The sequence below is a fragment of the Lipophrys pholis genome (assembly GCF_963383615.2).
Source record: "Lipophrys pholis genome assembly, chromosome: 14".
NCBI classification, from domain to species: Eukaryota; Metazoa; Chordata; class Actinopteri; order Blenniiformes; family Blenniidae; genus Lipophrys; species Lipophrys pholis.
This window is the reverse complement of record NC_137633.1, coordinates 17,919,017-17,931,854: the sequence shown is the minus strand read 5'-3', so window position 1 is coordinate 17,931,854 and position 12,838 is coordinate 17,919,017. Positions and strand designations below refer to the sequence as shown.

Sequence of the window (12,838 nt, the reverse complement as noted above, 5' to 3'; positions counted from 1 at the left end):
TTCTCCATACGAGGCGGGAGCTCTCCTCCGTATCCAACACTAATATATTATACACTCACCAGCCAGAAAATAAATGCCACACACCAAATATTGTATATTTACTCAGGTTTAAAAAAAAAAAGAAAAAAGAATGCTTGATTTGGCATGCCTCCTTCTAAATGTCCACTTCCTGTGGCTGACGCTACTGCACGCTCAAACTAGTAATCGAAAACAGAAAAGTTAATTCTGATACGCTATTAAAATGTTACCTGAAAAGAATAAAGTTGAAAAGCTGAATTCAACTCTCACCAAAGTAATTCATCATTGATCAATCGCCTGGGAATTCACTGGCATTGTAACGTCTTTGCAGCAGTTATTAGAGGTGGGCCGCTTTCCACTTCAGTCACAGGAATCAGAATTAAATTGATGAATTCGTGTCTTAATTAAAAGTTTAGAAATTGTGTGAGTAATCAGAAAAAGAAATTCAAGTCAAACTCCTTTTTTTTTTTTTTTTTTAGCAATTCACATCTTGTATTTTCCTCTTTTGCTGCCCCATAGTGAACAACTGGGCCGTGTACTCTGATACCTTTCTGTGACCAGCAGAGTTTCCTGCTACAGTCTGTTGGACCGGACGACACGATCCAGCTCTCACCCGGGCTGCCTGTGATCCCTCTGTTCTTCTGGACCGGGTCTGATAGAGACCGAGCACTGCAGAACAATAAAACCCCACAAGGCCTGCAGTTTTGGAGACACTTTAAGCCATCACTATGGTCCTTGTTATCCCACCAACTCACAGGAACAATGGAAAAGAGGTGATCAGTGTTATTTCCTTCATGCTTCAGTGGTCATAATGTTACGGCTGATTGGTGTAGCTCTGAGCTGAATCATTAGGGAAGTAAAACAGACGTATAAAAGTTACCCTCTTGTGACTTGTACGATAATTCCACAACAATAGAGAGAGAAAAAAAAAGGTCACACTAATATATCAGGGGCACGTTTTTGTTTTTTTTAATGGTTTGACAACGGTTGACTCGCAAAGTCTATTTCTGAAAAGCCTACAAATCTACTTCCTGCACTGACAGTCGCCTTAATGGACCAGCATGCAGCGGAGCCACAAGATATGTTTTGTTTTGACTTCTTCTCGACGGCAGCTCAAACTACTGCAGATAAGTTTTTCACACTAATTAATTAAGTTATTAATGTTTGTCTTATTTTGTTTACTTAGAGGACACCGTGATTTACACAACTGGCTCCAATAATAAAGAATTTTCTTTTAATGGCCCCAGAAGTGCCAGCGTGCTAAAGATACATATCTGACACGAAGACCACGCGCACGCATAAATAGTGCAGGCTGGCACGCTACCGCCCTCGCTCCCTTCTCTCCTCACTGACTTGTACCGAACTAAAACGACAACATTAACTAAAGTGTCCTAACTTGTGATGAAGTGTTCGAAAGCACAGCGTTAGTAATCAGATGTGCGCTAACCACATTAGTTCTCCTGTGTCTCTCTGAGGCTGGCTGCTCCTTGATCTAATTCAAACTGATTGTAGTACAGCCGCTAAAACATGCCAGATGTTACTCACTGCTCCACGCTTTATCACCATTTATTTGGCATGGGGAATATTTTTAAATATTTTCTTATTAATCACGTCCCAGCAATCGGTTTCGCTTCCCATCTTCGCCGCCTCATTCCGGATTCTCGTCATGATTCTTGGCACGAACGCCAGGAAAACCACTGTCCCAGTTTTTCATTAGTGTCAATCACAGCGGTAAGCGGCTGCGAGGAGGAGGACGAGGCGGAGGAGGAGGAGGAGCTGGCGTCGGGATCTCACTCAAGACATTTTGCCCCGCCTCGTCAGAGTGACTGACGGGTCTGAGACATGCCGACACGCCGGTCAGCCACTCAGTCGGGGGAGAGAGGGAGAGAGAGAGAGGTGGAGGGATGACGGGAAGCCCCACACACACACACACACACACACACACACACACACACACACACACACACACACACACACACACACACACACACACACACACACACACACACACACACACACACACACACACACACATGCACGCCTGTTGGAGGCAAATCAAATCGGCACTCGTTTATAATGCTGGGTGTTTATCTAAATGGTTATGTGCTCTGCTATGGCCTCAGGAGACAGACAGATACACCGTGCATTGTCTGATAATCCGGTTGGTGTCTTGTTTGGCCTGCCATATCTTCGATAAGGCTACAAATCAGATGGGAGGCACTCCACCACCAGTCAGTCTCAATTCATTAACACTCAGAGTGGAGAGGAAACGCTGTCTGGACATAAATGCCGGCAGGATCTACAGGTAGGAGGGAAACGGCCCCTTATTAAAATTCCACTGCAGTGTGGGGACACGTTTCTCCAATGCCGTGATCAAAGGTTTAACAAATCTCCACTATGCAAGGACGAAAACCCGCGTGAAGACAATGAACGAGGCATATTCCATGAAGCGCTCGGCACTATGCTGTAATAGTCTTAGGTGGTGTGAAGTATGATTTCAAATGGACCAGAGATATCAAAGTCTAGACAGACTGGATTGATATTATTTGGTCTTGTGCAGCTGTGTGCTCTCAGCTTCATCCTCCGTCCAAACTGGCAGAATGAAAATTGATTTGGATGGATTATACAGTGGGTTGGAGATGAGAGAGGAGGGAGGAAAAAAAAAAGAAAGAAGAAAAAGGCTGCTTTTAAGCAAAGATGTTTTCACCTTTATTCTCTGGGTCACATGGATGGCTAAAAACTGAAGTTCAGCTCACCTGACAACGAGGCTATCGGGTTAAATTAGGACACTGATTGGCAAAGATTTTTCTCCATCTTATTGGAAAACATCACTACAAACACTTTCTTACCACGGGTTACAAAGTGCGATGGGTTTCTAGGTTTCAAGATGAGGACGCAAATAAAGACACCAATAATAAAACACTTTGTCCTTACTGGCCAATTAGGTTTGTCATGCTGAGGCCCCGCCCTCTACTTTCATCCAATCACTGCAAAGCAACACAACATTTCCCGGGTACCTGTGATTGGCTCAAGGCAGATCGATTGAAACTATTACACGACATCGTTTCCAAGTGAAAACGGAAAACTTTTGATGTATTTTCGGTGCCCGTTTCCACGGCCATGCTCGGGGCCACTGAAAAGGCAACTTTTTGTAAACGGTGCCCAAGGTGGAACTTTTCGAAAATGCTCCAACTCTGTGTCTGTGAAAAAAGGGGAAAATGCACCTTTTCTGAAAAGCTACTAATCCCCATGAGCACCACTGCCATAGTAAATAGTTCTTCTGCACGGTGGGAGAAGATGGGACAATAACAACAATGGCGGCCTCTAGAAAGTCACGACTCCCAGTCCATATTCTCGGAACAGCAATCCAACTTGGTTACCTCGCCATACGAATGTCTGTGAACTCCTGTTGTTAATTTTTTTTGTGAGTGTATTGTTATCGCCTGCTGCACATGTCGAGTAGGATCAATAAATATACCTTACGCATGTTTTTGTCTCGTGGAAAATATGAATCCTTAGTTGAAAGCTGAACTTCCTTATATATAAAAGATTTAGATTTAAGAGTATTGACTTTGACTTTTTTTTGCTTCTAAGTATTGACTTTTGGAATCAATAGTCCAAAAGAGGTCTTTGTGTGGATGAGTCTTGATATAACACATTCAATCTTAGCACTTGAGTGGTTTCAATATAAAAAAAAACATAATAGGTGTATACGCAATGAATTCTTTGACAAATCGAGATTTCTTCACCAAAAAATTACGTGATGATGTGTTTTTCTTTTCTTTTCAGGTTTTAGCAAAATCTGGATCTTAAGTGTGTTTCACATCCAACATCTCAAAACATATATTTGTAATTTTCAGTTCCTAAATCATTAAAAACATGTTTGTAACTTTAGTTAGCTATTAAAGAGATTTTTTAATTCTAAATAATTGTGTGAAACAAGAAGACCATTTTATCCTAAATGAATGGGACTATAACACGTAGAGTATGATTGTGTATCTTTTCACAATATAGAGGCATACTGTACAGACCAGAGGGAAGATAAACGTGTGACAGGAAGAGTTCAAAGTCACATGGCTGGAAAATTACCCACATAACACAACGGATTGGATTCGGAGAAGCAAAACAGTCCTGTTGTCTGTCCTTCTTCAGGACGTCTTTTTGAAAAAACAAGTAAAAAAAAAACTGTAAAAAAAATAATAACATTTTTTATGTCAAACTTGGAGCCCAATTCACAGCTTGAGCCTCTGAGTTGAAAATCAGAAGCACGTCTTGTATGTATTTTGTCTTTTCTGGTGCTGAGCACTCTCTATGTAAACAATAGTGTGCTGTTATTCATGAAAACAGACCCCCCCCCCCCCCCCCCCCCCCCCCAACATGCTCAACTGGGGTCAGTTCTCTACATGACCTTTTTAAAATCCTATTTAAATCGACATATCGAATAACAAATGAAAATAGCACTCTGAATGTAAAAGGTCAAGCAGAAACGCGGCTCTGATGTGCTTTCAGAGGCAACAAGAGTACTGATGGAGAGGCGAATACACAGGAGTGTGTGTGTGTGAGGCCCCGCCCACAGCGGCGACGTCACCGCAGCCATTTTTTCACGGCCCGTCAGAGCTGATACACCTGATGTGACTTCACTGACTGGGTCATGTTTTGACTGTTTTCTAATTTGCTTTCCAGCGGCAGTCTCTTGTTTGCCGGCACAAAGCAATTTCCCTTTAAGCTGTAAAGCAATTTCACAAATTTCCCAGGGAATCCAGCGCAGTGGTACACGGTGTAAAATGCAGTGTAGTGTCTGGTTTCAATGGCAAATCTTGTCAGCCATAGTTTTGTTTGTTTGCTGTGATTAAACTAATACAATTATCATGCTCCGAGATGCACCTTTCATCAGCGTGCAATCTGATTACCCGGATGCATGTGCACGTATTTTTAGAGTCTCCTAATGGGAACCCTACCTGGCACCGCGGTGTTGGCAGAGGGTCCGCTGGCGGGGGAGATGGGTCCGGAGCCCGATCGGGACTGCTGGGACTGGGTGGAGCCGGCCGGGGAGCCCACGGGGGAGGGAGAGGGTCCGCTCCTCTGGTTGGGGAGGTGCGGGGAGGCGTGAGGGGAGAACGGAGACTGTCCCTGGTTACCGGCGGCCCCCTGCTCGCCCTGGCTACTGCTGCTGCTGCTGGAGGACCCGCCGGCGCTGACGGCCGAGCCCAGGCCGGCCTCCGTCCCGGTGGGGAGGTCATCGATGGAGCCAGACAGATCCTGGAACACGAGAAAGGACTCACGGTGAGTATTTATGAAGCTCATCCAAGCATTTGACGAGAGGTGACATGCAACAGGTGGCAAATTTAGATGTAAGCTCGAGCAAGCACGACATTTTCCCAGTGCAAGGATGCTTTCTGTTGCAATTACAGGTACAGATACACAAATATATCATTCTACGAACAGAGACAAGTAATTTTGCTACTATTTTAGCCCTACAGCAACATCCTTATAATATGATTGAAGGTATTAGTTGCTTTTTAACCTGATTAACTGGATTTACTTAATTTGCCTTTATAAAATACCTCAATTATTATTAAATATTGTTGGCTCCAAAAATCTGATCAGAATCTAATCTTTTCTGTGACCTACAGCAACATCGCTGAGTAAAAAGCAAAGTCTTAGTGACAGTGGTTAATACAGAAGAGGAGCAAAACACATGCCACAGAAGAAGCCACTACACCGGCTGCTGCGGTCAAAATGAATTGTAATGGGCTTTCATTCAAACCAAGGGTGAGTTCATATTACAGTTTTCGTTCCCTGTGGTGAGCAGCGGCCTGTGCGTGTGTGCGTGTGTGCGTGTGTGTGCGTGTGTGTGCGTGTGTGTGTGTGTGTGTGTGTGTGCGTGTGTGTGCGTGTGTGTGCGTGTGTGTGCGTGTGTGTGCGTGTGTGTGTGTGTGTGTGTGTGTGTGTGTGTGTGTGTGTGTGTGTGTGTGTGTGTGTGTGTGTATGTCTGTGAGACAGAGATCCCAGGGAAATCTCAGTAATGTTACCAGCAGAATACTCACTCCATAAAGCTGTGGATCACGGGCTGAGGTACAATGAAAAATGGAGGAGAGGCTGACAGGAATAAAGGGAAGAGCAGATGTGGTGTGATGTGATGAAGTGCGATGGCTGCCCACTAACCACACATCACACACGTTCACAGAATAGTGTCCCAGCTGTACGCGACTATGAGGGAAGTCATCTGTAAGTGACCCCGGTGTCCTGGCCGGCGCTCCCTCGGAGACGGACAGAGATAGAGTTGCGGGTGCGTTGCCAGCTGATCCTACCTGCTACGGCCGGCCCGCTGACCCTGTCCACCCTGCAGCAGCTGAGCCCAGCACAGGCACCACTGTCACCACAGACAGGTCCGTGTCCGTCTGCAGCACAGACTCTCAAAATCAACCTCAACCACCTCAGAAACAAGTCGTCCGCAGATCAAGGCATCACAAAGTTCTTGTGACGTTTGCACCGAGAAAAGTAGGGACAAATTGAAGTTTAGTTCAGGAGTAAACTCACAAGAGGCTCCAATTTGGCATGCCCAACCAACAAGCAAATTGTGTAGCAAACACCACACAGAGTCAGGGTGAGTTTGTAAAAACATGCATAATACAACAACTATAGAAGTTTTTGTAGGCTTTTTTTTCTTTTTTTTACTTTTCACTGTATTTTGCACGAAAAGGTTTGATTAAAACTCTACACCACAACGAAAGACAAACGTTAAAGCTAAATATTAAAGGTTATTATGGCACTATTTTACAAGTCAAGATGAAACTGAGCCGCATGTCGCCCCGGAACGTAAATGTGTTTGACGCCCCTGCTGAAGTCAATATGTACAGCAGTTCTGCATTTGTGTCCATATTTCCGTTATATTCTGTAACCATCATCTCAAATATGATGTATACTCAAGTATGGCCGTAGTGAGGGACGCAAAAGTTTCATCTTCTCTGCAATAAAAATTGGAGCCACTAATTTAACTTAAACACACCAAAATAACTGGTGTAAGTAATGAACTACACAAAGCAAGTATCTTTGTGTACTTTTAGGAGTATGAGATACTTTTAGTTGCAATAGTGTACATCCAGTTCGAATTTAAGTTGTTTTTTTTGCTAATAAGTTTATTTTATTGGAAGAGAAACATGTACTTTTTATATCCTTTGTAGTTTGACAAAATGAACTTTGAATATTTCACACAGATAAATTGAGTAAAACGAATACGATTACTAATTATTATTAAACGTTTTGTTACTTTCCACCTTTACAAATCCCAACATGGCGACATGATATAAGACAGCAGAAGTTGACTGTGTTGTCAGCAGTGAAAATGAGTTCACTCTACTGACAGTGTCTCCAACCGTCTGTTGAAATGTTTTTTTTTTTTATCCTCCCCTGAATGCACACTGAACACTCAATATTTGTGTCCATGTTTCAATCTGAACACATTGGAATCAACACCGCAGATATCTGCATGTCAGACTCGGTGTGTCGTGAGCTCTCCGGCTGTCAGCAATCGGCCTGTTTTGAATTTATCCGGCTTTGACATGAAGTCACTTCCGTGTCGCAGCAAAAAAACAAAAACAAAACAAAACGACTTTTTCTCATTACTCTAGCACCATGTAACATTGTGTAAAGAGTGAGACAGGCGTCCCCCATCTCTTTCCATCTATCATGCGTGGCTTAGCCTGTGGAACAGACAACCAAGTCAGTGTGGCAGTCTGTCCTCGGCTGCTTGTTTTGGTTAATGCGATCTCGGCGGTGACACACAAAGCCTTTGTTTTCCATCATGCTGCTTCGAGTGCCCACCCGCTCTGCCAGCCTGCCAGTCTGTCGCCTGGCATTATCTCCCTTTGCTCCACTGAACACATGGGGCACTCGCCTTCCCTCTCTCTCTCTCTCTCTCTCTCTCTCTCTCTCTCTCTCTCTCTCTCCCTCCCTCTCTTTTCTCTTCCTCACCCGTGGCACCACTCTCCGTCCCGGCCAATGGAGCCACCCGGGCATTCAGAGCCGAGTGATGCAACGCCCCGCCTCCACCAATCGGGGCGGGTGTTATTTTCCGATAGACCTGCTGTCTCGGGTGCGTGCCATTTGACACGGTGGGGTTACCGTGAGAGTCTGCGTAACCATGGCGATGGCTTTTCCAAAACACTGAGAGCTAGCCGGATGTACAGCTTGGTTGTTAACCCACGGGCTAATTGTGTGAATGGATGGGAATAATTGCATTTCACCTAATTGGGTGCTGTTGCCAGCTTTTCCAGTGGCAGTTTAGGGTTGGGAAAATGTGTACCAGTAATTCGTTTAGAGGCTGTTAGGCTCATTTGGATTATACACACACTTGAGCACAGCTGTGTGGCCTAAGACCAAAAAAAAAAAAAAAAGAAAAAAAAAAAAAAAAAAAGTAACAGCACTCTATAACATGAAAAGGTGAGAAAGCTTAACACCCATAAAAATGTCAATTGAACATCCCCCTTAAAATTGAACAATGCATTTATCACCACGTCCAAGCTTCCTGCACAACACTTAATCCTCATCAATGGCCACAGAGCAGCATGTTACCTGGCTAACTGTCTGCTACATAGTCATGTGTAAAGAATCAAAGCCAGCCAGCCAGCGAACAAGCCAGGCAGGCATGCGGTCGGAGGATCCAAACGCCCAACAATCTGGGGCCCCATTCCAAAGTGGCCCAAATCCAATTTGTTTGGCTCTGGGCTGCAAATTGCTCTGTGCATTGAGTCTCCAAATAGCTGTCAACCACTCCCGCCTGGCGTCCTGTATCGCTTAATTCGCTCCTGGAGCATGTAATTGTCATAATAAGAAAAATATTGAGGTGATAATAACCAGTTACTTTGAGATGCCACCCTCCCCCCCCCCCCCCCCCCCCCCCCCACACCACTTGTCTGCCTCAAGACACACACATACACACACAGCCCCTTGCATATACACGCATAATGGGCCGACACTTCTATCTACACATTTCACACAACATTGGAGAGGCAGTCGCTCGTGACCCTTCACCTCGCTGGTGTTGGCGCCCGCCTGCTGCACTCTCGTTTCAGCGCTCCTCTGTTTGTGTGTGTGTGTGTGTGTGTTTGTGTGTGTGACAGCAACACACGCTGCTGGGCTGTCACAGCGAGACATGCTTGAGCACTGATGCGACCGAGGGGACAGATGAGGCTATACACACTCATGCACACACACACACGATCCCCGTCCCCATCACTCACTCATACTACTGACCTGCTCTCACTCGCACACGTTCACCCAGACACCCCGGCAGGGTAGAAGCAGGGAACTGCCACATCCTGCAGACTGTGGGCCTTTTCCCCTGACCGTGGTGCTGATGTTGTCTCCTCTCACCACAAACTGGGAATTAATCAAAGTTGCTATGGTAGAAGCGAGTGTGTGTGTGTGTGTGTGTGTGTGCCTGTAAGTGTGTGTGTGTGTTCAAAAGCAGTTCTCTGTCTAGACAGGGAGGAGCCAATCACTGCAGCTTCCTGTGGGCCACAGGAAAAGGCACATTGCAGAGTGTCCTCGTCTTTGCTGCCTCTTCTGAATGCACACACACATCACTCGGCTGCTCTATGCATTGACATAACGTTTTCTCACATTAACCTTAACCAATACAACTAAATGCCCAAACATAATTGTATAGTAGTCATAATATCAGCACTAAAACTAGTTCACTGTTGTTAACATGATAAAACATGCATGTTTAATATTCAAATAAACATAACGCATGGAAACTCATATACAGTCATGAATACAAACCTTCCTGGGACATTGCATTGACTTGCTTTGCTCCTCACTTAACCTTGAACAAGTCTCACCTTAAAACATCATGTGTTCACCTTAAAGGTTACCATCTATTTTAGTAGGACTTCATCATCTTAGTATTTGTACACACACATGGACTATATCAGTTGAATCTTAATGTCTTTGTGCTTTGTCCCTTCAAATAACGGTGCTCTTTTTCTTGGCCCAGATTTACAGCTTCTGCTGTTTCAACCCAGGAGCATCATTTTTGTGCTTATGATGTTTCCCCCTTTGGCCACCAGGTATGAAATAATTATGCATGTCATTAAATAAAGATTCCTGTCTGAATTATTAGCACAATTTCTGTGAATTAACTTAGATAAATCTCACTTCAGTTTCATATTTAAAATTCAATCATGCTGAATTTGAGCATGAATACAAAGTACAAGGGAACGATTAACTATGCGATTTGTGATATGTACAGTATATTACAAGTGTTGATGTCATGATAACGTACACACACACACACACACACACACACACACACACACACACACACACACACACACACACACACACACACACACACACACACACACACACACACACACACACACACACACACAAACACACACAAACACGCACACGTCTCTGACGTCGAGTGCCCCATTTCCCTGTCTGCCCCAGTCATTGGCATGGCACAACTGAGGGCTCTGCACCAGCTGGCTCGCCGGCTAACTCCAGCCTGAAACTCAAACTCAAGCCAAGAAAGTGAGCACTGCAAAGTGTATGACTAAAAAAAAACCAAAAAACAACCTCGCTCACAGATAACACACAACCAGCACACAACCAACACAGTCACTTCGTTTTATTACTATATAAATTATCCTGAGAAAAAGTTGCCCGCTATATAGGTGAGATCATTATTCATGTAAAAACTGGTGCTTTATTTCATTTGCAGAAAAAGGCACTGCAAGCTGAAATATTAGTGAGTGATAAAGCTCTGTAATTGTATTGAGTCTGTAATTCTTCTCTATTAAATACACTTTCTTACTGCAGAGATCATCTTATCAGGTTATAGATGAAGAAAATAATGTCGAATATCACAGAGAAAACTTTGGCCCTGTTAACACGACAATATTTCAGGTGAAAACTGAATTTTTTTGGTGTTTTCGTTTCAGAAAGGTTTACAAGGCAGCGTTTTGAAAACGATGTCTGTTTGGACGGAAATGACAGAAAAGCTGAAAACAATGTCATTAGCATGTAAGGCCACTAGTGCGCAGAGATTAATATGCTATAAAGATCAACAATGGCGAGTACACGGACATTCGTATGGGCAGACGACCAAGTTGGATTGTTATTACGAAGACACTCAATTATAAATCTACCGAGTCCCAGGAGAACATGGACTGGAAGTCATGACACTCTGGAGGAAACACTGTTGTTATTGTTCATCTACTCACACAAGTCCAGAAGAACGACTTACTATGGTCGTGATGCACATGTACAGAAGCAGCGTTTTTAAAAAGTAGCGTTTTTCTCCATCAATGTGAAGACATCGTCGGAGCATTTTCAAAAGGTTCCACCTTGGGAGCCATTCTCAAAAAGTTGTCTTGTCAGTGGCTCCGAGCACCGTTGTCATATTAACAGACACCCAAAACGCAACAAAACTTTTATGATTTAACTGGAAATGTCCTGTAAATCCGGGCTTTAGTGACTGTTCATCATCTCTGCAATAGATTTAGTTTCAAATCCACTACGTCCCTGAATACTGCCTTTATCCGTTCGACATGAAGCAAAAGTTTATCAGTATAGCTTATTTATGTTTAATGCATAGGGCTCCATCACAATATATTAAATTATACAATATATCATGAGTAATGCAGCATGGCACATCTTTTAAATCAGCGTTTCCTTAAAGTAAATACTGATGGTGATCTTTGGGTATATCCATGGTTTTAGTATAATCTTTTCTACTGGTTGTACGATATCCCTGTCTGTAACTCCTACCTTCTTTTCCCATACAGAACTAAATTAACCAAATTCTGTGTGCAGTGCTTTCCGCAGTGAAAAATAAAAAAAATAAAAAAGACATTTAAAAAATTCAACAGCAACATCTTTCAAAACAGGGTTCCTATTACTATAGATAATCACAGAACAGCTGTCAACAGTGTTCATGGGGACTGTTTCTGGAAATGACGCCTTGAATAATTTAAATGTCACTTGTTAATGCTGCGGGCACCGCAGCACGAACTGATTACCGTTCACTTCCACGGCACCCCGGGAACAGTTGCACACGCCACCGTTCACCAGTCTGAATTATGCCCACCAGCTTTCAGGTGGAATTTCTACTGCAACCAATATGCCGAGAAATAACCAGCAAGTTGTTTATAAGCTATTTCCATGTGTTCATTATCATACAGCAGTGGTGTTTGTTCCATACAGGGCCTGCGTTTTCCATGGGTCAAGAGTAAAATCCATCATAACGGCACACATAGCAAAGATTAGAATCCGCTTCATTGTGGTAACGTATACAGAAATAACACCTCAGTGGGCTCAGAGGCCAGTTTTATTCTCAGTTTCACTTCTCTGGGTAAATATGATGATGTAAACTGTAATTAAGTCCAATAGCTATCGTTTGTAGGCCTGAGGGACAGGTCTTCTCGTGGCAGCACTGCACTCATTTATCGGCTTTGGCCGCTGTACTTTCTGTCTTTATAGCGCACTGGAGAGTAAGAGGAAATGCTATTATACAAAGATGTTTTTTTCTTTTTTATCCTTTCCCCCCCCAAACCGTCGATTGAGGCAAAATCCAAATGAAATGCCATGCAAATGAATCCAAATGGACTGCTGCTGAATGTGAGTGTGTGTGTGTGTTTCAAAGAGGGTTTTAATGTGATGCCCCATGTAGAGCACCAACTGTAAAACCCTTCAATAAGTGCTATTAAGCACAGAAAGAAGAAGCGAAATGAGAAGGAGTGAGAGATTTTGTGGAGGAAGATTTAACACAACACCCACGCCATCATTTCTTTCTCTGATGTCAATCACT

At 43.6% G+C, this 12,838-nt stretch overlaps 1 protein-coding gene across 1 annotated transcript in view; it reads right to left on the bottom strand.

The window, feature by feature from the left end:
* Positions 1-12,838, bottom strand: part of arid1b (AT-rich interactive domain 1B) — a gene marked incomplete at its 5' end in the record, with an annotated part of 232,650 nt that overhangs the window by 66,803 nt on the left and 153,009 nt on the right. Inside the window, one exon of the mRNA XM_080480543.1 lies at positions 4,977-5,277. Coding sequence (XP_080336669.1) covers positions 4,977-5,277 — 301 coding nt within the window. The remainder of the gene's footprint in view (positions 1-4,976; positions 5,278-12,838) is intronic.